General features: G+C 43.9%; 1 protein-coding gene across 1 annotated transcript in view; it reads right to left on the bottom strand.

Annotated features, from left to right (window-relative positions):
- Positions 1 to 22,392, bottom strand: part of Gan (gigaxonin) — a 57,928-nt gene that overhangs the window by 17,005 nt on the left and 18,531 nt on the right. The window contains exons 2-9 of the mRNA XM_047530022.1: positions 12,075 to 12,189; positions 9,583 to 9,933; positions 7,622 to 7,839; positions 7,306 to 7,427; positions 3,143 to 3,255; positions 1,825 to 1,974; positions 731 to 867; positions 375 to 503 (exon numbers count right to left, since the gene is read on the bottom strand). Coding sequence (XP_047385978.1) covers positions 375 to 503; positions 731 to 867; positions 1,825 to 1,974; positions 3,143 to 3,255; positions 7,306 to 7,427; positions 7,622 to 7,839; positions 9,583 to 9,933; positions 12,075 to 12,189 — 1,335 coding nt within the window. The remainder of the gene's footprint in view (positions 1 to 374; positions 504 to 730; positions 868 to 1,824; positions 1,975 to 3,142; positions 3,256 to 7,305; positions 7,428 to 7,621; positions 7,840 to 9,582; positions 9,934 to 12,074; positions 12,190 to 22,392) is intronic.

The following is a 22,392-nucleotide window of genomic DNA, read 5'->3' on the forward strand; positions in this document are numbered from 1 at the left end:
TGTTTTGTGGAACAAAGGCAGTTCAATGTGAAATATCTGGGTTGGACTGTAGCAGAAAAAGCAGACAAACGCCATATCACTAAAGGTAAATTATGCCAAGTTAAGGACTTTAAATCTTTTCCTAAAAGCCACTGGAAGTCAGTGAATTATTTTAAGCAACCAAATGTCAAGATCTGGTCTACATTTTAGAGACACGTTTTCAATGGTTTTTGCTGAGTTACCAATACTTCTGAAGTCACTGAAATATCTATGATCATATCTCCTAAAGAGATAATTCCATGAAGTAACCTGAAATCAAATAAACAAAGCTAAAACATGCTTTTAACAGTGTAAAGTGAAAGCTGCAGAAGCTACGTGACACCGTCTGCAATTACCTTTTAAACTCATCATGGTAGAACTCGGACTTGCAGGTGACCATCTCGCCACCCTGGATGTCCTCACGACTTCTGACTCCCCCAAACACGTACAGCTCCATGGCGACTCCGCAGGCCACTGCTCCAAACCTGAAAGGCCACACAGCACAGCCAGCATGAGTCACAGCTCAAGAACCAAGTCCCAGCTCCTCCAGGGCCTGCTGGAACTGCAGCAGCCAGCACTTCACGCGCTTGAGGGCCTTCCTCTCTAGGAAGTGTCAGTCAAATGAAAGGTCACTTTGAAAGAAGAAGAAGAGCTAGGGTACGGGCTTCAGACCAGAAAGGGGGCTAGCACGACCAGGCTCACAGTCACTCACCTCCTCTCTTTCAGTGGACATATCGCGGTCCATTGCTGGGTCCTCGGGTCATAGCATTCCACAGATTCAAACAGTTTTCCATACGATCCTCCACCCATGGCATAGATTTTCTTTTTCATAGCTGCATAGCAGCCAATCTGAAAGAGAATAAATGGCAGGGACAGGCAACATTCATTATTAAAGCTAGATGAATAGATAATTCATCTAGCAAGCAATTTATCACATAAAGAATTTGATTCCTAACAGTAAAACTACAGTGCTTTTCCAATGGACTGGACTTAGAAATGAGAAGAGCAAGGGAACACACATACTGTAAATCCCAGAGAAGGCCTCTGCATCTGATGTGGACTGGGGCAATAGTCCTACTTTCTACAAGCTCTCCAAAGTTCGCGGTCTAGCTCAGTGGTAGAGCACTCGCCTAGTGTGCATGAGGCCCTGGGTTCAACCCTCAATACCGCAAAGGAAAAAAAAAAAAAGAAGCTCCGATCTCTATTCTTTCACCAATAATTTGAAGATCCCAAGATAGAGATTTCATGGAACAAAAAGTCACTTAATTCCTATCCAAAGAGTTCAGCTGGAAGGGCACAGAGTGTGTCCCTGTACCTAAAGATGTAAAATACCTATGGCAACACAGGAAGCTTTGGCTTGATGGATAACTCCCCACCCACAAGAGGACTATAAATAAAGAAGGGCTTTGCGCTAAACATCTCTGTGAGCCACTGGCTTTCACTTTGCAGGAAGCAAAGGTAGTTATTCACCTGTAGACTGACTAATGTTTCTCCCTCGTCCTGAATGGTGAATAAGGACAGGCGGGGAGATCCCGCTGCTCCCTAGGTTAGTGCACGCACATGGCACCCAACAGACCCGCCCACAGCAGCGCGACCCCCTGCCCCTGGGTCCACACTCAGGCACACTCCCTTTCCTATCTGGGCATGCGGCTGTTGACAGAGAAGGCAAACTACCAATAAAGACTGAACTCTACCAATTTTAATTCTGTTAGTACTCCAAGTTGTATTAAAGGCATGTTAAAGAAATAAACATTAACTTTAGTCCAATTCATGAGCAGACTAATTATCACAAGTTGTTGTTCTCACCTTCCTAACCATGGTCAAATCAGGTTGCTTCGTCCAGGTTTTAGAGTAAATGTCATAGCACTCCATGGAAATCAGCTCTTTCTCACCATCCTCCCCTCCGAGAATGTACAGCATGCCATCGATCTCCACAATTCCAAAGTTGTGTCTTGCCTGAAAAGACATCAAGGATCTTGTATGCAAAAGCTGATACTTTGGTATCACTTGGTATTTGATACAAATTAGGGATGTTGTTTTATTGGGGTGTTCCAGCAAAGAAGGGTTGCGTTCAAAACCACTTTGAACACTTCTTCAGTATTTCTGGCTTCACTAGCAGCTCGGCCTTCCAGCACAACAAACAACCCCAAATCAGGCATTTTTAGAACAAGGGAATAAAATGTGGTGAATTCACTGGCACGATCATTACTTTTTAATTCACAATAGCTCACAGCAAGAAAAAGAGTATCACCTTAGATAATAAAGGGTTCCACAGCATTGTTTTTGCACAGCAATGGGCTGTGGGTTTCTGAGTGGAGGAGTGAAAGACAAGGAAGAGCCACAACTGTGCAGACTCTCCATAGAAAGGCAGAGGGGAGGGGTTAGTGTTAGGGTTAGAGTTAGGGTTAGGGAGGGGGGTAAGAATGGAGGAAGGAAAGGACTGTATAGAGGGAAAAGAGGGGTGGGAGGGAAGAGAAAAATAACAGAATGAATCAAACAACATCACCCTATGTAAATTTATGATTACACAAATGGTATGCCTTTACGCCATGTACAAACAGAAACAACATGTATCCCATTTGTTTACAATAAAAAAAAATAATAAAATAAAAAAAAAAAAAAAAAAGAAAGGCAGAGGGGAGGAGCGGGCTACTGAGGTCCTAGGAGTGGCTGAAACCCTGGGGTTGACCATTCATTCACCCAGCCACCGCCTCAGTGCCCCACGTACTGGGTCCTGTTCCAGCACTGGAAGTGAAATGGGGCAGAAGGAATTTCCAGCCATCCAAGAGTCTCCACAAGGACTGGGAAAGCCCGCAGGTGTGAGAAGGTGGCACTTGCGTGACAAGAGGGAGGCGGGGGAAAGCCCCCAAGAAGCAGGGATGCCAGCGAAGGACCGAGGGAGGCGAGAAGCAGGCCAGGCAGCCTCAAGGGAGGTTCAGACAAGGCGAGGCCAACAACACAGAGGCCCAGGGCAAGAGCAGTGAGGCCTGAGCAGGAAGGACAGAGGCAGGGCAAGCAGGCGCGAGCCTGGCGGGGCTGCCTCTCCTCTTCCTAGCCCCTAGAATACCACACCTGCCAAAGTACCAAGGAGAAAGGAACATATCAAAGAAACAGGTGAGGGTACCTCATTCATGGGTGGCAGTGCAGTCCACGTGTTTGCATCTGGGTCGTACTTTTCTCCTGAGCTCAGGGTCTGCTTATTTTCATCTTGGCCCCCGAATACAAACAAAAATCCCTCTGCAAAAACCACAGGAGAGACATAAGACACCTGAAATGCAAGTCTTCATCACATAAAGCTCCACAGGGTGGAGCAGCATCTGGAGACCTTCTTCAGCCAACACCACTTTGTCCTTGGACTCGGGACCTTTGTCACATGTCATTTGCCCCTTGGTGACAGAGCCAAATTTTGAGTCCTTCTGACCACTCTGCTTTACTCACTGGTGTCTGAGGGGACTCCCGCCCCTATGGGGAGAAGGCAGGCGGGCACCATCTCTGTCCCCAGGCAGCTCCAGATCTCCTCAGTTCATCTATCTCTTCCAGCTCCGCCTCTCAAGTAACTTGTGACCCACAGGCCCACACCTGTCCTCAACAGCCCAGGGGCACGCAGAGCCGAGCGCTGGTGTGCACTCTACATCCAAACAGGACTCAAGAGTAACTACTGAACTTATTTTATGTAAAGGTGGATTAGATATTCTGCAAAAAAAATCTACATTGCTGGATAAAACACTGAAAAAATAACCGTAGAAGAAGAGAAGTCAACAAAACAAAAAGGAAAAACTGAAGGAAAAAGCAGACCCTCTAGAGTGGTTACCAGGCATAGAACCGATTTGCTTCTAAGGCATTTCCTGCCAAATAATTTGTACTTTTGTCCTGGGGATGAAAAGACAGAAATCTAAGCCCCAGGCCCACAGAAGATCTGGCTTCTGGCAAGAAATCCTCTTCAAAGTTCTACACTCTCAGGATGCAGGCCAGTCAGAATTAGTGCTCAGATTTACACCTCCTTGCTTGCCTAGGAAACCTCCAGCCGTGAACTCAATTTACACTAATACCAAATCAGTGGTGTTCTTAGGCAACAAGCAGAATCGAATGCAAAACTTCCATAGAAGGAAGTCCTTTGACCTAAGCCTTACACTGTTAGCATTCTAAAATTTTAAGGTGTCAAGTATTCATACAAATAATTATTAATAAAAATATCAGCATTCAAAGATATTCAGACATACCAGAAATTTGGTTTTACAAAAAACAAAAGCAGCAGAAGCAAAAGATGGGAAGCAGTCTTGTATGGATTTCAAATACTGGAGTACTGAAATCCAATATTTGATAAAATGACAATGCTTACCATGCTTCAAAAATAAAAGAACATTTGAAGATAACTCTAGGAAACACGGAACTATAGAAATGACAGCAGCTTTCAGGTAGGTGATCAGTTGTACCAAGAGGACACTCAATATCTCCTTCCCAGCCACTGGCTGCCAGAAACTCATTGAAGTGGAACATGAATGCGAACCCCATGCTTTTTATGAGAAGCATACAGCCACAAAAGTTGCTGCTGACACTATGGGTGAAGAATGGAAGGGTTAGGTGGTTTGAACTCGTGGTGGGAATGACAAACAAGGTTTGCCCATGAAGCACACGTCTTGACCCATGGCCGTGTTCACCTGCTACTGAGTAAGGGGCAGTCGGGTTACGGACCAAGGCAAACTGGAGAGAAAGTCCAAATCGGTTCAAGGTTGTATCATGGATGCCAATGTGAGCGTTTTCAACTTGGTTACTGAAAGAAAAGGAGTGAAGGAGATTCCTGGACTTTCGGATACTACTGTGCTTCGTCAACTGGGACCCAAAAGAACTAGCAGAACACGTAAATTTTTCAAGCTCTCTAAGGAAGGTGATGTCTGCCAATATGCTGTCAAAAACCTCTTACTTGAGGAAGGCAAAAACTCAGGACTGAAGCACCAAAGATTCAGCTTCTCATTACTGCACGTGTCCTGCAACATAAGCACAGGTGTACTGCCCTGAAGAAACGGCGTACTATGAAGAATAAGGAAGAGGCAGCAGAATATGCCAAACCTCTGGCCAAGAGAATGAAAGTCAAAGAAAAACACCAGGGAGAGACTGCCAAGAGACGCGGGCTGTCTTCTCTGAGAGCTTCTGATTCTAGGTCTGAGTCCAGTCAGAAAAAAGAATTTTTAAAGTAACAAATACATAAGATCAGATCTTTTAAAAAAGAAAAAGAGATGATAGCAGATTTCAAAAAGATTGGAAGAGAAATTCTAGAAATCAAACAAAGGATGGGTTAATAGATTCATCAGTGTTAAGGAGAAAATGTGATGCACAAAGACAAATCAAATGCAATCATCAAGAAGGCTACAGGAGAGATGAAAAGATGGAAACTAACAAAAAGAAGACAGGAGGTAGAAGATGGAGTTAAAAGGTTGTGCAGTGTTTAATGTGACTTCCAAGAGCAGAGGGAGAACGGAGAATGGAGGAGAGGTAATGTGTAGATAAAATGGATAAAAATTTTCAAGAACTGATGAAAAGTCAAGCTATGGAGTCAAAAGGGCCAACAATTTCCAAATGTGATACAGTTTTAAGTTAAAACAATATATATAGATAGACACACACACACACACACACACACACACACACACACACCAATGAAATGGCAGAAAAAAGAAAAAAGACAAGGCAAAGAAGAGCAATTCTGGGAAGACAGAGAAGAAAAGATTTTTAGACTAACAACTAACTTAAAAATGAAAGCAGAAATCAGAGAAAGACATCTTCAAATGTGCTGAAAAATATTATCAACCTAAAATTCTATACCCAGCAAAAAAATTCTTTAAGAACAAAGGCAAAATAATGATATTTGCAGAAAATACAGCTGAGAGTTCTCCATTAAAATACCTACTGTCAAGGAAATTCAAAAGGACGAATGTCAGAGAGAAGGAAAATGATTCTAAGTGTAAAGTCTGGTGCATTAGAAGGAAGGAAGAACAAAGTAAACTTTCTATCTGTCCAGTCATCCATCCAAAAACATATATATATTATGTATACATCTATTAATAATCATGTATTTTAATACTGTAAGGCAGTGGAACATAAAAATGAGTAATACCTTGAAGGCAAATAAGCATACTTGACACTCTGATAATTTAGGACACAGGCTGTAATATCTAATGTACAAAGAAATGTAAAAAAGAATATAACTTCCAAACTAGTAGAGAAGAAAAAGTGAGTGATGAACAACAGTCAAAAGCAATTTTTCAAAAAAAGTTAAAAGAAGAAAAATAGAGTAGACTGGGGCAAGAGAAAGGAACTATTCATCATTTTAGCTTCAGTCAATACAACCATATAAACACTCTTTTCACTGTTTAGTGTCTGAAATACCAACCCATCCAGAAAGTCTTCAGAACCCCGTGGTCCAGGAAACTCTGTGATGGGGTGTGTGGGTGCTGCCCACCGTGGGAAGGATCTGAGGGAGCTACTTCTGGGAAAGCAGGAAAACTAGACCCTCATCTGTCCACTGAACTACTCTGTCCAACTCTTTATTGTTGACAATAACTCCTAAAATTTTGAGAGTCATAAAACGATTTCTATAAAATCGTGTAACTATAACCATTTTTATGGCACGGTATGGCATAGCTTTAAATATTTTAAAGGTAAAGTTAGTGGGCAAGCAGAAACAAGTAATAAATCCAGGAGGACGGCCGGTGACCCCTAGAATGATGTGAAGTGGCACCTGCAGGTGAACTCAGGACTGAGGAGAAGAGAAAGGCAGCCAAGCACGGCAGGGCAGCAAGCTCAATCCTTCCTGCCATCTCCTGAAGTAGGAGCTTTGAAGAGTGTGCAACAGTTTTCAGAACTGTAGACATCAAATAAAACACACTTTCTACAGTAAAATAACTTTGAGCCAAGGCTAATTTAAGCAATATATTCTAAAGTCTCATAAGAATTCCTGACAGCATGAACTCTGAAGACGGCCATATACGGCTCAAGGAAATGCTGGGACCACAGATGGCTGCGCAGCTAATCAGGTGGGCTCTTCTCTTGGTGACACCACCTAGCCAGTCCTCCACCACCAGGTGACTGTGTGTGGAGACTTGGAAACAATGAGGACTGACACAGATGCTCCTCTCTCAACCACGGTCTTGAAAGCTGGACCTGCACTGACAATGTCGTCAGGCAGAGTCGATAACCTTACATCTTAAAAGGTTTTTAGGCATTCCACACCACCCTGAAATTAGGTATCAGTGGTCCTGCCTCCAACTAAAACCGACCACAGAATGTTACCTGCTGAGAGAACTCCATGGTTAATTCTTGGCATGCTCAAAGGTGCCAGTTCGATCCAAAGCTGCCTGTTAGGGTCGTAGAGAGGACACATGCATCGCATCGAGGCTGTTGGTTTCCGGGAACTAAGGAAATAAATAATTGATTAGCAGTTAATGTTTTATAACCATTACTAGCTCTTGTGCTCTAAAGAATGTTTAAAACATTAAACCATCAATTGCTATTATGCTTTAGAAACTGAAAAATATTCTGAATTCTTGTTTATGTAGAACTATTTGTCCCTTTAACCTGCCTTTCAATGGCTCTCGCCCAAACTTACACTCTTTCCTCCCCGCCCACGGTCACGATGCACTCGGAGTAACCCCGGGGCTTAAAGTTGGCCAGCATCGCCTCTCCCTGCTGCGGCTGGCTGAGCGGTATGTTGCTGCACTCTTTGACGATTTCTCGTACTAATGGTTCATTCAGCATCTGTTCCCGTAAATAACTAGAGTCCAACCCTGAAACCCAGAGTGCTGACATGACGTCCTTCATGTGGACCTGCAGAGGGAGAGAAGGGGTGGGATTAGCCTGGGAGAGCAGTAGGGTTCCGCCACATATCCTCCAACCTGTCACAGTCTTGCCACTAACAAGCAAGGTGTCAGGGCCAGGGTGGCTTGAATGCATGCTCACCCCTTTCCTTCCTGCTTCCCACAGCCTTGGGAATAAAAGTTAAAAATTTTAAAACCATCGTTCCATGTTTACACTTCAGTATCGGTGCAGTTTCAAGCAGCAGTTTTTTTTTTTTTACATCCACAGGGTACCCTTCCAATAAGTAAATAGAGTAAAAAGGGCTACCATTTGCTTTATAGCAACATATTTGGATGTGCTGGAAGTTAAATCACATTTACAAAGGCATTATATATGATAATATCATGATATGTTAAAGTTAGATTATGTATCAACATTAGTATTCTAAGAAAAATACAGAAAAAACCAAGTTAAAAAAAATTCTGAGTACTCTAGAATCATCCCTGGAGTACTATCACTGTTCAAAAATAGCTAACATGCATAAGATGAATTATAGGCTTCTGCTGCTCTACGCTGAACCAACTACTGCACCCACATCTGTAAGAGAAACACTGTGAACGACTGTTCATTAACTGGTATATTTTGGAGATTTTTCTTGGGTTGTAAGTAATCATGTGAAGGTATACTCTTCTGTACTCTGACTAATAAAAGTCAAGAATCTTTATGGCATCAAGTTCAGATTAACCAAAGGACAAAGAACTTCCTTGTTTCCCTAGCAACCAGTCACCTTAAGCGTTCTCATCCCTTGGAGGCAAGAAGAGGTTCCAGCAGAAGCTGGAGAAAAGTAGTCTCTCCTGTGGTGGTCTCTGTGAGCAGGACAAGCAGAGACTTTTCTACCTTCCTCCTAATTTATCTAGCATGGGAAAAAAGAACACTCTGTGTCCTAATTAAAACTAACAAAAGACTACACGTTTTTCAATATACACACTCATAGGTTTAAAGCATTTAAAAAATTGTAAGATAATCCTTAAAACTTAGGTCAACAGTTTCCAAGAACAATTAACAGTGCAATTGTACACTTTTGAAATCCATTCTCTAAAATTGACCTAATACATTTCTTATTTTATTAAAACGAGTAATTGGAGCTAGTTTTTTATTTATAAAGAGCAGACTGGAAATGAGGTCCTGTGCTTTTGTTCCCTCCCCCATGTGTTCCCAGTTTGGATCTAAACACTGATACTCTCTAGGACCCTCTTTCCCAAGTTGTCGCTCCCAGAACCTTCCCTGTGTGTGGAACCGCAGGGTTCCATGAACTCCAGAGCCTGCCTGCTTTCTCCCCACGTGATGCCAATCACTCCAGGGAGAGCCCCACTGAGCTACTTGAGGCACATCCACGGCCCTGCTGGACTCCACGTGCCTGCTGATGGCACCTGGTGGGGCACGTAAGCCCAGAAACACAGCAGGCAAGAGGGATGCAGAGGGCACAGGGGAGATGCGGTAGCTCTGCAAGTTCCAGCTTAGGCTCCGAGTGCACTTTGCCTTTAAAAGCAACATAGGACAGGTGTTACGTTTCCTCCCAGGTCCACTTCTCGCTGAAACAGACTGGTCTGAAAGACCGACCACTTTAATAAGAGATGGAAGGTGTTTTACAGATACCTTTTAGGTCACAACTTGGTAAGTCTTTCAAGTTGAAAAAGAAAGACAAAACAACTACAATTTGGATTAAAAGCACATCAAAAGGCAACCTGAGACCATGCTCTTAATGACAGGTACCTTTCTTATTTCTGTGTCATGCGCTATCCACCGAATCACTGCTTCAAACACGTATCTTTCATTGCCCACGTTCAACTTCTCAAGAGAAATCACTTCTTTGAGCTTCTGAGGACTCAGTTCCAGGAACTCTTCTGTGCTGCTGACGTCCCGGAAGTGAGTCTCCAGGTACTCAGTAGCGAGGTAATGGACATGGTGCAGGCAGTAGTGCAGGGCGAAGTCACGGATGCCGATGCAGTTCTCGGCAGCGATGCAGCCTTCTAGGAACTCACAGCACAGGGTCTTCAGGTCCGTCAGCAGCAGCAAGTCTGCTGCCTGCACAACGTCCTGGATTGTGTCTTCGTTTAGTCTGATCTGTAAGAGGATCACAGCACTTGATATCCAAATGTAGGTATTTAAAACCCAACCACTGAGCTATGAGCTAAAGCACGTGAAGTTTCACTTCTGTGGGCCAAAAATGTGTGGATATTTGTGATGTCATACACCTCAACCAAGAGTTCACCTGTGTACCAACATCAGCAGATGTGTGCGTGTTTCCACCTCCTGTCATCCCCTGCTGTGCCTGGGTGAACTCCCCAACCCTGCCAAGGTGAAGACTGTCTCACTCCTGTAGCCCAGAGGAAGCTTTGGAGTGGAATGCTTAGGACACGGCATTCCGCCTCCTGTGGGGAACAGAGGTGCTTTCTTTAAATCCCAGCACCAGAGAGGCTGAAGTCCTTGCCTCTGACTGCATTGAGTTTTCTTTTCTGCCAAGTCGTGTACCCAGCTGAATGCAAACCCTGGAGGAGACTTTCTACCACCTTGGCAGCCCCATTCTGAATACCAAAATACCACAGGAAGCAACTGAAGCAATCCGGCCTTAAAACTACCTTTTAGAATAAATTCCTAGTGTAAGGGTTTTCTTCCCTCATTATTAATGTTTACTTTTCCTTTGTTTTACTCAATTTCCTAATTGATGCTTCTTTCTCTATGCACATCAGTTTCTTCATGAACAAAGCAGTGTAGAGATATGGGCCACTAAAATACTGCCACAATCACAAGTGAATTCCCCAAGCGTGGGTGCTTCCCTCTGTTCAGAAATATAAAGGAAAGAATTCAGAGAGTACAGTAAGAAACACTTTCACCTTGTTCTACACTTTTTAGACCACAAACAAAATGTATGATTGCAAATTGCTTTAGAAACTGAGCACAAAACTGCAGCAAGCAGTGCACTGAGCAGGCCATAGGTAAGAGAAATGTCCCCTTTACATAACATCTCAAGTTCACCTACAAGACAGCAGAGAGCTATTCAAATACAGGCATGTGAAAAAAACACTACGTGACATCTCAATAAAACTAAACTGCCAATTCAGGAGTTTGTTATAATTTATACTGCAACCATGGCTTTACATTTAAAATGGGAACAAACCACAGAAATCAGTCTGCAAATACAGTCTCAAGTTTGGGATCCAACCCTAAGCATGCACGCTCTCCCTGGCCTGTGGTGTGTGACACTGACTCTAAAGCCACTGGGGGGCTGGCCACAGGCCTTCTCTGTAGTGCTACGGTCTCTTGGGATTTTAGGGGCTGACCCCAAGTTACTTTGTCTGTTCACACTCATACACGCCTGCGGCCTATGTTTGTAAAAAGAGGAGGAGGGAATGACATGGAACCACACCACACACCTTCAGGATGAGAGTCCTGAGTGCGGCTCTGGAGAGGGCGAATGTGCTTAGAAAAAGCAGCAATCCGCTTCCTTACAGAGAGGAAGAGTGCAACAGCAGCAGCGGCAGAGGAGCCAGGGAGAGAGGGCAGACCTCAGAGAGGAAGACCGCAAAATGCCCTCTCCCGTCAGTGTGAGCACCCTGACTTCCTGCTGAGACCAGCCCCGACTCACCCCCAAGCTAGACTTGAAATCACACTGTGGGGCTGGATGGGAAGAGAGCAAAGGAAAAGCAAGACGTCTAGTCACCGGTCATTTCTTCCCTGGGCATCACTAAACCCCCAGAGGGCAATCAGGGAGTAAGGCTGCGTGAGGCAGGGATGGGGTGCTGCTGAGGCCCCGGGGCCAGGGATCACCACTGTAAGGGTGTCTGTCATTTGTGTCAACCTTCTGTCTTGGGAATGGCCTGTAAGGAGCTATTCACTTCTACGAAAAGAGCCTACTGTCCGAGGAAGCTCCTATCCCTGCTGTGGGGACAGAACCCATTCCCTGACAGCGTGGGCAGGAGCAAGACTGGATTCAAGACACAGAAACAAGACATTGAGGGCAGCAGCGAGGACCCACGGGGTCCCCCACATCTCCTGCAGTGTGGGCTCCATGTGGCAAACACAGACTTGGGCTGGGTCCATGGTTGGTTGCTGGTTCAGGAGCAGGTGGCAAAGGAGACCAGCCTGGGGCACCCCCACAAGGAGATACCACTCAAAGCCCACATCAAAGGAAGACAAAGACAGGGTCACTGGGCCACGGTGAGCTCAAGAAGCCTCTGGGCCTCCTCCCCTGTGTCCCATCATACCTGCCCACTGAAGATGTAATCCAGGATCTCCCTCATAACCATCACCGATATCCCTTCGAGTTCAATCTTGTAAGTGGATCCATCATCTTTTGGAGGATTATAGTTTAACTTTGTCCTAAAAAAAGGAGAAAAATGTAAAATTTATACGATAAAAACAAATAACTATAAATATTTATGCATTAAATATTCTATAAAGTATATGATACATATTGGCTTTGCACCTCTACTCAGAAAATTTAGTTTATTAACTTTAAGTCAATATATTTTTACAATGTTCAACTATAAAACATTGGTACCAATGTTCAAGATGCTGCTTCTTGGGCTGGGGATATAGCTCAGTTGGTAGAGTGCTTGCCTTGCAAGCACAAGGCCCTGGGTTCAATCCCTAGCACCGCAAAAAAAAAAAAAAAAAAAAAAGATGCTGCTTCTTTTTAAAAAAAAAAAAAAAAAGGCAAAACAGACAACCAAAGAATTAAGAAGATTCATGTGATCATGAATCTATTTCATTTGGAAATTCAAGTCCCTCTAGGCTTATTATTTGTGCATTTATTTATCCAATTAATTATTTTCAACAATGTTACAAGGATCCCACAAGCCCACTACCCAAAGCAAAAGCTTAGTGTTGACAATAATCTGCTTTAACCAAATGGTCCTTCCCAAATTACCCATTAATCTGCTTCTATCATCTGAAGTAACTTTTAATCCAAATCCTGTGCTGAATTTCTTGCTTCATTTGTTCATTCACAAGAAATGTGTTTTTAAATTATTCTTTGTAGTTGTTGTTGTTTTGGTGCGAGAATTGAACCCAGGGCCTCGTACATGCGAGGCAAGCACTCTAAAATCTGAGTTATATCCCCAGCCCCAAGTTATTCTAATTTTATATTTTAAGCATATCCCCTGATTCTGCTGTGTCACATTCCACTTTCCTACGGAGGGTCTCTGAGGATGTTACCAGGTTCTTAATGGTGTGAACATGTGTTGCTGTAACTATTATATACACATCTCCTTTTGTACTCTGTAAAAGAACTTCCCTTGGATGCACCGGGGAATGGAATTGGGTTGCATTTTCCTCCAAAGCAGAAGATGATGATAAACACTCTCCACAGCTAGAGCAGCCGACAGCCTCATCTCCACTGTGGATCCACACACTCTTCGATGCCTGAACCATCACTCTCAGGTTGGCCCCCAAATGTGACTGTGGCATCTCACTGGGACTGCCAATCTACACTTCAGGTGCTGAATGTCACTGTGTGTGTTTGTGGCACATGTTTCCTCTTCTGTGAATCTTTCTGTCTCTCTTTTTGAGGCCCTGGGGGTGGAATGTAGGGTCTCATGCATACTAGACAAGCACTTGACCCCTGAGCGACATCTGCAGCCATCCTTCTCATATCAAAAGTTCTTTATAGGGCTGGGGAGATAACTCAGTCGGTAGAGTACTTGCCTTGCAAGCACAAGGCCCTGGGTTTGATCCCCAGCACCTTAAAAAAAAAAAAAAAAAAAAAAAAGTTCTTTATATATTCTTGAAACTTTTTTTTTTTTTTTTGGTTCTGTAGATTGAACCTAAGGGCCCTTTACCACTGAGCCACATCCCCTGTCCATTTTATTTATTTTTTTAAATTTTGAGACAAGGTCTCACTAAGTTGCTTAGAGCCTTGCTAAGTTGCTGAGGCTGGCCTCAAACTAAAAGTCTTCCTGCCTCAGCCTCCAGAGTCATTGGAATTACACTACCTAGCCCAACTATAGTCTTGATATTCATCCTTTGATAGACTTTAGCTTTTGTAAAGGTGATGGACAATTTGAAGAACAATCTTTTAAAGTCAACACTTTCAAGTCTTGTTTAAGAGTTTACCCAAGGTCTAAAAGATATTCCCTATATTCTTTATTAAGACTCTTTATGGTTTTTAAAATACATATTTAAGTGAAAACTTTAAAGTAACTTTGAAACATAATATTGACAGGAATTACAACTATGTTAAATCTCAGCAATGGCACATGTTAACTGCTATCAAGTAACTATGCTTTCTAAAGAGAAGTAAAACATCTCACAGCAACTGCTAACGTGGAGAACATCTGGAAACCAGTATTTAAACTCACCCTTGCATTCAGAACTCTTCAACAAAGTCAATCAAGAATTAGACTTCTGGTAAAAAGAATACAAAGAGAGCAGGAAACCATATTAACAAAACTTCCTAAACTAGAAACAGACAAGAGCATCTGACGTGAAACACCTAGGATGCATATCTCAGTTTGGCAGTGTGCAAAGACCACACACAGAATGGACCCACAGACCAGCAGGCTTAGGAACCCTCAGACCAGGGAGCCATGGGACAGAGGGGAGGAGGACCAAAGTTTCCAGAATAGCTGAATGCCCAGATCGTCCCTCCTTGTATCTTCTCAGCTCCCTGTGCAGAGTTTAGTAAGGCTCCCTCCAGCTGTGGTGGAAGAAAAGACCCTCTGAGGGTCTCCTGAGAGGGGCACCAGGCACATGTGCAGGAAGGCGTGTTGCACCAAACAGAGCTGAGAGAACTAGTCACCTGCTGAACCACCAGCCCTCACCAACTCAGCTCCTAAAATGCTGACAGCAAAACCAGGATCCTAAGCGAGAAAGCCCAAGACTCTCCTGGAGGATTCCATCAATCTAAGAGTACAGACCTGACCGTACTGACGTTGATCTGTCCCAGGAAAACAGGCCAGTGTGATCATGAAACAGTGAAAGCCGTGGTCAGCAAGCATGGCCTGTGGGCTCCAGGCTTTTCCAGGTTACAACACAAGTGGGAAATGGAATTTACTCCAGGTAAACAGGCCCCGAGCCCAGACGGGCTCAGACTCTCCAGGTGCTGCCCCAGCTATTGGAAGACTGATGCTATCTATCTTCACACACCTGCAATACCTTATTTTCTGCACACTAGTTAAGAAATTGAGAGCCCTGTTCTTAAAATTGAGTACAAAGGATTCACCAGACATGTAAAAAAAGACAACAGGCAAACCAAAATCAACAGAAAAAACCGAAGATCGTGCCAAATTGAAAAGTTCAAGGAAAAAATAAAACCTCTCATTAATATTCCCAGACAGAAAAGAGAGGATAGTGCACTCATAAAATAAGAACAGGATGCTCTAGAAAGAAATAATCGAAGAAAAACAAAAATATTTTAATGATCGCAAAACAAATTTTTTTGATTGATTTGAATCTAGGGGCACTGAACCTCTGAGCCACATCCCCAGCCCTTTTTATTATTTTGAGATAAGGTCTCACTAAGTGGCTTAGGGTCTTGAATTTGCGATTCTCCTGCCTCAGCCTCCTGAGTTGCTAGGATTACAGGCGTGTGCCATTGTGCCCAGTACAGAACAATTTTTTTCTGAATAAAAAGTCAAAATGAAAAGTTGAGAAATCTCCTAGAAAAGAAAGAAAAAGACAAAGGCAGAAACAGAAAAGTTAAGAAAACTATAATATCTATCAGTACAAGAAGGTTGGACATCTAAAAACAGAAACATCCCACAGCAAAAAGAATACCAAGGAAGCGCTCAGGACATGGATGAAACAGAGTCACTCCAGGTCTGCTCAGTCTACTTCAGAATAGTGAAAAGGAGGAGAAAGTCCTTACAGCTCTCAGAGAGAAAACAAGTTGCAAGAGAGGAAGGGCAGTCAGAAGGGCTTCATGCCTATAAATGGAAGTAGACAATGTGAGATGACCTCAAAATTCTGGAAGAAAATTATTTCCAACCCTGATTTTTTCTTGTTGTGTTGCAGTGCTGGTGATTGAACTCAGGGCCTCACACATGCTGGGCAAACGCTCTACTACTGAGCCACATTCACACCTCGACGTAGACTTTCATAACTGACCAAACTATCAATCAAATATCAAAATAGAACAAAGACACTTTACACACACAAGATCACAAAACGATTTACCTCCCATGCCTTTCTCAGGAATTCCAAATTTCTGTTGGAAAATGTGCTTCAACCAAGTCAAGAAAGTGGAGGTCTGTGGACACTAAGAAGACATGATCTAGCAAAGCAAAGTCAAGGGAGTGCAGGGTGGTAGTAGAGGATGGTCCCAGGACAACAGTGTGGACCAGCAAGGGAGCCACTCCTTTTGGTGTGAGTAGGAGGCACTTGCCAGTCTTTAGGAAGATGTGATTCATGGTGTATCTGAAGGTGTGAAGATGGTATTAGACAACTTTGCTTTCTCTACACTCCTGTGTCAGAGCTTCTACTGAACTCCAGGTTTTATTCAATAGGCACTTCTTGCAGCACATTAACGTTTATCTATATACCTGATGCTTTTACTAATAATGACAAAAAAAAAATTCAGTCAATTCTTAGTGAAAAGAGAAAACAGAAAGTGGTAAGAATAACACCCAAATCGCTAACACTTGGCTTTACATGCGCTGTATCATCTTGCTGACAGCAGACATGTCTTCCTAGTGAGTGTCACTTAGGATCTCACCATTTGTACTTGTTGCTGTGCTTCTTGGCTCTCAACTCACCCTTTCTGCTAGCTTGGTGAAAATGTGTCTGGGCATTTAAATCATTTTCCTTTGTCAACTGGCACAGGTTAAGCTTTTAGGAGGGAATGGGAAACACCACAGGAGGAGAGGGTTTGCTTCCTGGTTCTGGCTCCCTCCATGTGGGCTTCTCTCCCAGTTCCAGGCTCTGGCAGCATGCGGCAGTACCCCGGAACCTCCTTCAGACGTCTCCCCTTGAAGCTTTCCCACTTACCCTAGAGGACAGAATTCCAGCAAGTTCTACCAGTGTGGCTTTTCTGCCAATCCATGAGCCATGGGTATGTCTTGTCTAGGCTGTTCAGCCCTGAGAGTGGTAGCTGCCCTCTCTGTTATTCCTATGCTTGTAGAGTTTTCTTTACTTCTTACTAGCCAGCCCTCCATGACGCCACTTTCCTGTTATGATGATTCTTCCCCCCCCAAAAAAATTGTAGAGTACAATTTACAGAATCATGGTTGTGGGCAACAGCAAAACCAGAGTCCCATGATTTGGATCAGAAGACAGAGGCTTATGAAGTGGTCAGGACAAAAGTGACTTCACTGAAGTCCAGATATAACTGGTTTATCTCAAGCTGGTATCAGTCAGGTACATTCTTGGGGCCAGGGTCTGATCACAAAGCTCTACATTCTACTTTAATGGTTTTGTCTATTTACAGTGTGCTGGAAAACTAAGCAGAGGAAACCAACTAGGGTTACTCAGGGGTTAAAATCACAGTAGTTACAACTCAAGATGGCTGCAATCATGGCAAGTTGAATCCATACAGTCTTCAGGATATCCAGGTTTAATTTCTTGGCAAGATTACTTTGCAGATAGTGTATGTACTTCTATCAGGAGGAACACAGCAACTGATTGACTTCGTTCTACTAATTAGCAGCTGGTACAGAGGGTGTGTCATTAATCTCAGTGACTCAGGAGGTTGAGGCAGGAGAATCCCAGGTAGCAGGCCAGTTTCAGCATCTTAGTGAGAGACCCTAACCTTTCAAAGCCTGCCAGGGCCTCCACTAAGAATTTTGGGAGGGAAATCTGCATCATTAGGGGGTATGCAGCACAACACCCTGTCCATAAGCAAATCGGGAGACCAATATCTATAATGATTCTTATACTGAACTTCAAATTACTGTGCGGTTTCTCTCTCCTGACAAGGCCCAGACTAATACAGCATTAGTCTATTTAAAAGGTATTCTGGTAGGGGAGTTTCAACACAGAATTTGCATTTTTCTTGCTTAGTGTACTTCAGTTCAATGAAAGTGGTCGTACCTGCATGTGCAATGCAGACAGCAACGGCACGAGGGGAACTAGGCCACCAGGATACCTGTCATTGTTTCCCTTTCTATTTTTGACTCATGTGACCAGATTTTTAAAAAAGATGACTACACGGTCATGTTCTTACAATGAGAGGTGCACCCTTTAAAGAGTGCCGTTTTCACTGAATAGGTTATAGAATACAGACGATGATAAAGGGGACAAAGGAAGACCAGTCTAAACGTGAGCACTGACACTTTCAGGTTTTCATGACTGCGATGATTTCCAAAGCCCATGAGAAAATGAGTTGTACGAAGTCTCTCCACATTTGAAGGTTAAGTGAGAAAACTGCAGTTGAAACCTGCCTGCCTCAAACCCTCCTACCATCCTACCCCACCTGGCCTCCCCGTGCCACCTGGGCAGACCCAATTCCACCTGCCCTGAAAGACCAGGTCCCATGCTCCATAACGAGACACGGTTCCTAGATTACTCCGTCCTCCTGGCAGGTACAAACCACCTCCCTGCTGGAGACGCCCCCACGCTGCATCTACCTCTACACAGTGGCCTCACCAGGGGGGCAGTGCAGTGTTCTGTGCCACCTCCTTTACTGAACTCCAAGGTCCTCGAGGCTGTAGTGCAGCCCAGCAGCTGACAAAAAACAGATGACACTTGACAATTATTTATAAAATAAGTTTTTGAACTCTAAGGTGTTGTCACATGGAAGAGTTTCCCTGACCTCAGATATAATGAAGCTGAACAGGAACCAATATGGAGGCAGCACTTCCTAATAATTTAATCTGTCTAGTGCTGAAAGGGCCAGGCCCAGTGTTTCCTACACTCTAACTCACTGGGGACAAAGTTCCCTGATTCAGAAGGTTGGTGGAGGGGCCTGAGCATCCGCATCTGTGAAAGCTCTCCATGGATGGGGATAGAAGCCTCTGGTCTCCAGACCACTCTCTGGGCAACCAGGGGTTAACTGGTGCTTCTCAACTGATTCATGGTATATTTTTGTATTTCCAATCCATTCCAGATGGATATTGTATAAAATATAATAAAAAATTAACTACCATGAAAATGAAATAGAAAAGGCATAAAAAATACAGGCCCTGATAGTTTTTATCATTAGATTCAACAAATTACTCTGGCAAATCACTTGCCCACAGGGTTGCTGAACTCTCATGCTCTCATGCACAGGTGACACACAGTTCACAGGCCTTGTTGGCAGCCTCGGGCTGGAGAGCTTCGGTCTGACATGAGCCGTGAAAGTGACTGGCTTCTAGCACCTGCCCATCTCAGGCGAGTCCCGCAAACCTGTCGTGCGCCAGCCTGGCTTCAGAGCTTCTGCCGCTGCACTGCAAGGCCCAGGAACTTGTCCCAGACACCTCTGCTTTTTTCCCCTCTGACTCCCCAGGTTAAATCTCTGTATGCCTTTAGTTCCTGTTTCATTCTATTTGACATTTCTTTCCTTCAATATACCCCAAGTTTTTGAATTCCCAATAATTAGTTGTCCCCTTCAATCTCTGGTCCAGTTTCCCCTTAGCTTTTCCTTTTTTATGTAGAATTTTCTCACCTTGCACCTATCCTTGTCACATGTAACTGAGAATTCAAAGAAGCATACTGAAAGAACAACAAAAGCTAAGCTACAGGGTTAATAACTGATTGCTTGTTTCTAAAAGTTAGCTTATAAATTATACATCAACTGTTCTTTTCTGCTCTCCATCCCCACTCCAGGAAGCTACACGGTCATATATAAAATTTGCCCAAAGTCACAATATCCTTGGTTTTCATTTTATTTATTTTGTATCTTTCCACATTTTTATTGGTGCATTACAGTCACATACATAATGGTGGGATTTGTTGTTACATATTCATTAATGCACGGAGTGTAACAGTACACTTTGGCCAATATCACTCCCCAGGATTTCCCCATCCCTCCTTATTATTATTATGTGATGTCAACTTACAAATTCATAGAAAATGCAGCAGCCAAGTGATCTCTCTTCCATCCAACTGGACCATGGAAACCAGTCAGACAGAGCTATGTGGTGTCCCTGAGACGTGGTTTCCCAAGTCCTCTAGGGGTAAGTCTGGCCAAATCAACCTCAACCAGGCATAGGAATCACAACAATTGCAATCAGAGTTCAAGTTTATTTTTCATCTAATCACCTATTCTTTGACCAAGCATTTAAAATTTTTGTTTTATTAAAGTTGAGCAAAGAGGAAAACATCAAATTTGCTTTTTCTTAACAACACTGAAAAATAAAAGGTGTGGTAAGAAAAAAGTTGTTAGTAAGTAGCTAATAAAGTTGGGCTGGATGCAGTTGTGCACATCTATAATCCTTGATTTGGGAAGCTGAGGCAGGAGGATCACAAGTTCAAGGCCAGCCTCAGGAACTGAGCCACAGCCTGTTTCAAAATTTTAAAAAATAAATAAAAAGGCCCAGAGATGTACGTAGCTCAGTGGTCGAGCGGTCCTGGGTTCAACCCGCTGGGCTGCAAAACTACGACGAAAAGTCGGTGTTTGTTTTTGGTGCTGGGATTCAATCAGGGCCTCTCTTGTGCTAAGTGCACACTCTACCACTGCGCTACACTCACAGCCAGGAAGCTGGTATTATCCAAAGCTTTGTATCCATGAAAGGGGTCTAGAACTTATAAATAATTGTAGCAGAGACAAAGGAATCTGATGGGTACACGGAATCTCTTCTTATGGGCTTTGAAACTGCTGAGGAAATTAGATGTCTACAAGTGACAAAGGCAATTCAGGTAATCAGGCCCAGTTTCTTCTCTTTCAAACCACTCTGGACTCAATGCAGGGGATTTGACGTGACAGCAAGAGAGACTAAGCCTAAGTGACCTCTTCTGTGACGCAAAAGCCTGCCTCCAACAGAAGGAAGAACACTACACAGAACACAGGAGAATGTGATGTTCAAGAGGTTAAGACTCAGAGAAATCTGGGGTGATTCATGGGCATTACTCATGGTTTAATGATTCATGTCACCTGGAATTGTGTAGCCACCACAACCAGGCTGATATATGAGGAGACGCCTGGCCAGCCCTCTTATGCCAAACTAGTAATTCATGCTCCTTGGGGGAACTGGTTTTATAGATGATCCCCCACTCTTCTTTTTGACTTCACAACCTTTCAAAAACCACCAAAGATAGATCTTTAGGGTAGAGGATTTTCAGGGCAGTGAAGCCTCTCAACGTGATACAGGAGTGGTGGATGCGTGTCTTTACACATCTCTCCAAACCTACAGAATGCACAACAGTGCGAAGACACCCTAATGTAAACTAGGTATCAGTGCAGCTTCAACAGTGACAAATGTGCCACTCTGGTGGGGGTTGGTCATAATGGGGGAGGCTATGCATGTGTGGGGTCAGGTATAGGGGATGCCTTCCTCTCAATTACTGTTATTTTTATAGTGCTAGGGATCTAACCCAGGGCCTCATGCATACCAAACAGCTCTCTACCACTAAGCCACACCCCCTGCCTGCCTTCCTCTCAATTCTGCTGGGAACCCAAAACTGCTCTAAAAAATAAAGTCTAATAATAATAATAATGATAACAATAAAGTCTATTTTTAAGGGGTGTTTTAGGCCCTATTCAAGTTCACTCAATCTACAATTGTGCTTCCATCAACAGATGGCATCCTCTCAGGCAGGCCTCCAGTGGCACATCTGAGGGTGGGAACAGGAACTAGTCTGTCACGGTCCTGCCACCCAGGAGTCCCAACACAGGAGGAGAGCATTCATAGGCAACTGAGACGTGACTGGAGGTGTCAAGAAAAGCCCAAGGAAGTCCCCGGCAAGTGGTGGACATGAGTAGGGTCCAGAGACCCGTGGTAAGCTCCCCTCTCAGCATGGCGAGCTGCAGGTCCTCAGGGCGCCTCCTGTGGCAGGCAGGTCAAGTGAGTACTGAAGGCAGGAAGCACCGCTGCCTGTTGGGGCGCTGCCCTCAGCCTCCCTGGTGCCCTGGAAGCGAGAGGGTGGAGGAGGAGGTGCCTGCCAGTGGAGGTTCAGAGTGCTGTCTTTGCCTTCACGGTCTCCTGATTTCCTCCATGCATACTCTCCTTTACCTGGAGAGGTTATGGTCTTTATTCACCATCAAAATTTTTTTCCCTCACGTAGATCCTGGAACCACTTAAATGGATTTTAAGAGCAGTTCCCCAATCCCACTTCCCAGAACCTTCTAGAGAGCCTTTATAGACAAGCAGATTCTTGGGTCCCATCCCAGGCCAGCGAGGTCAGGTCCACGGCTGTGTATGTGTGATAAGCTTGTGGCTTATCCTGACATGCTCCTTGCCTGGCATGACCCCCACCCCTCCCACACTCTCATGTCCTAAGTGTTGCTCCAATGGTGCCCTCAGAGCAGCTGGGCACCCACATCTAAGGTAGCAATCCCTTTGCCCTCTGCTGCTTTATGCTGCTTCACAGAATTCATAACAACACCCTCTAATAACTGTACTTGTTTAATGTCAACATCACAAAAACAGGCTGCTGCTGTATCTCTATACCTAATAAAATGCCTGGTATTTGATATATGTGTTGGCTTGATAATGAACACAGTGCTAG

This window comes from Sciurus carolinensis, chromosome 16 (genome assembly GCF_902686445.1).
Source record: "Sciurus carolinensis chromosome 16, mSciCar1.2, whole genome shotgun sequence".
In the NCBI taxonomy this organism is placed as follows: Eukaryota; Metazoa; Chordata; class Mammalia; order Rodentia; family Sciuridae; genus Sciurus; species Sciurus carolinensis.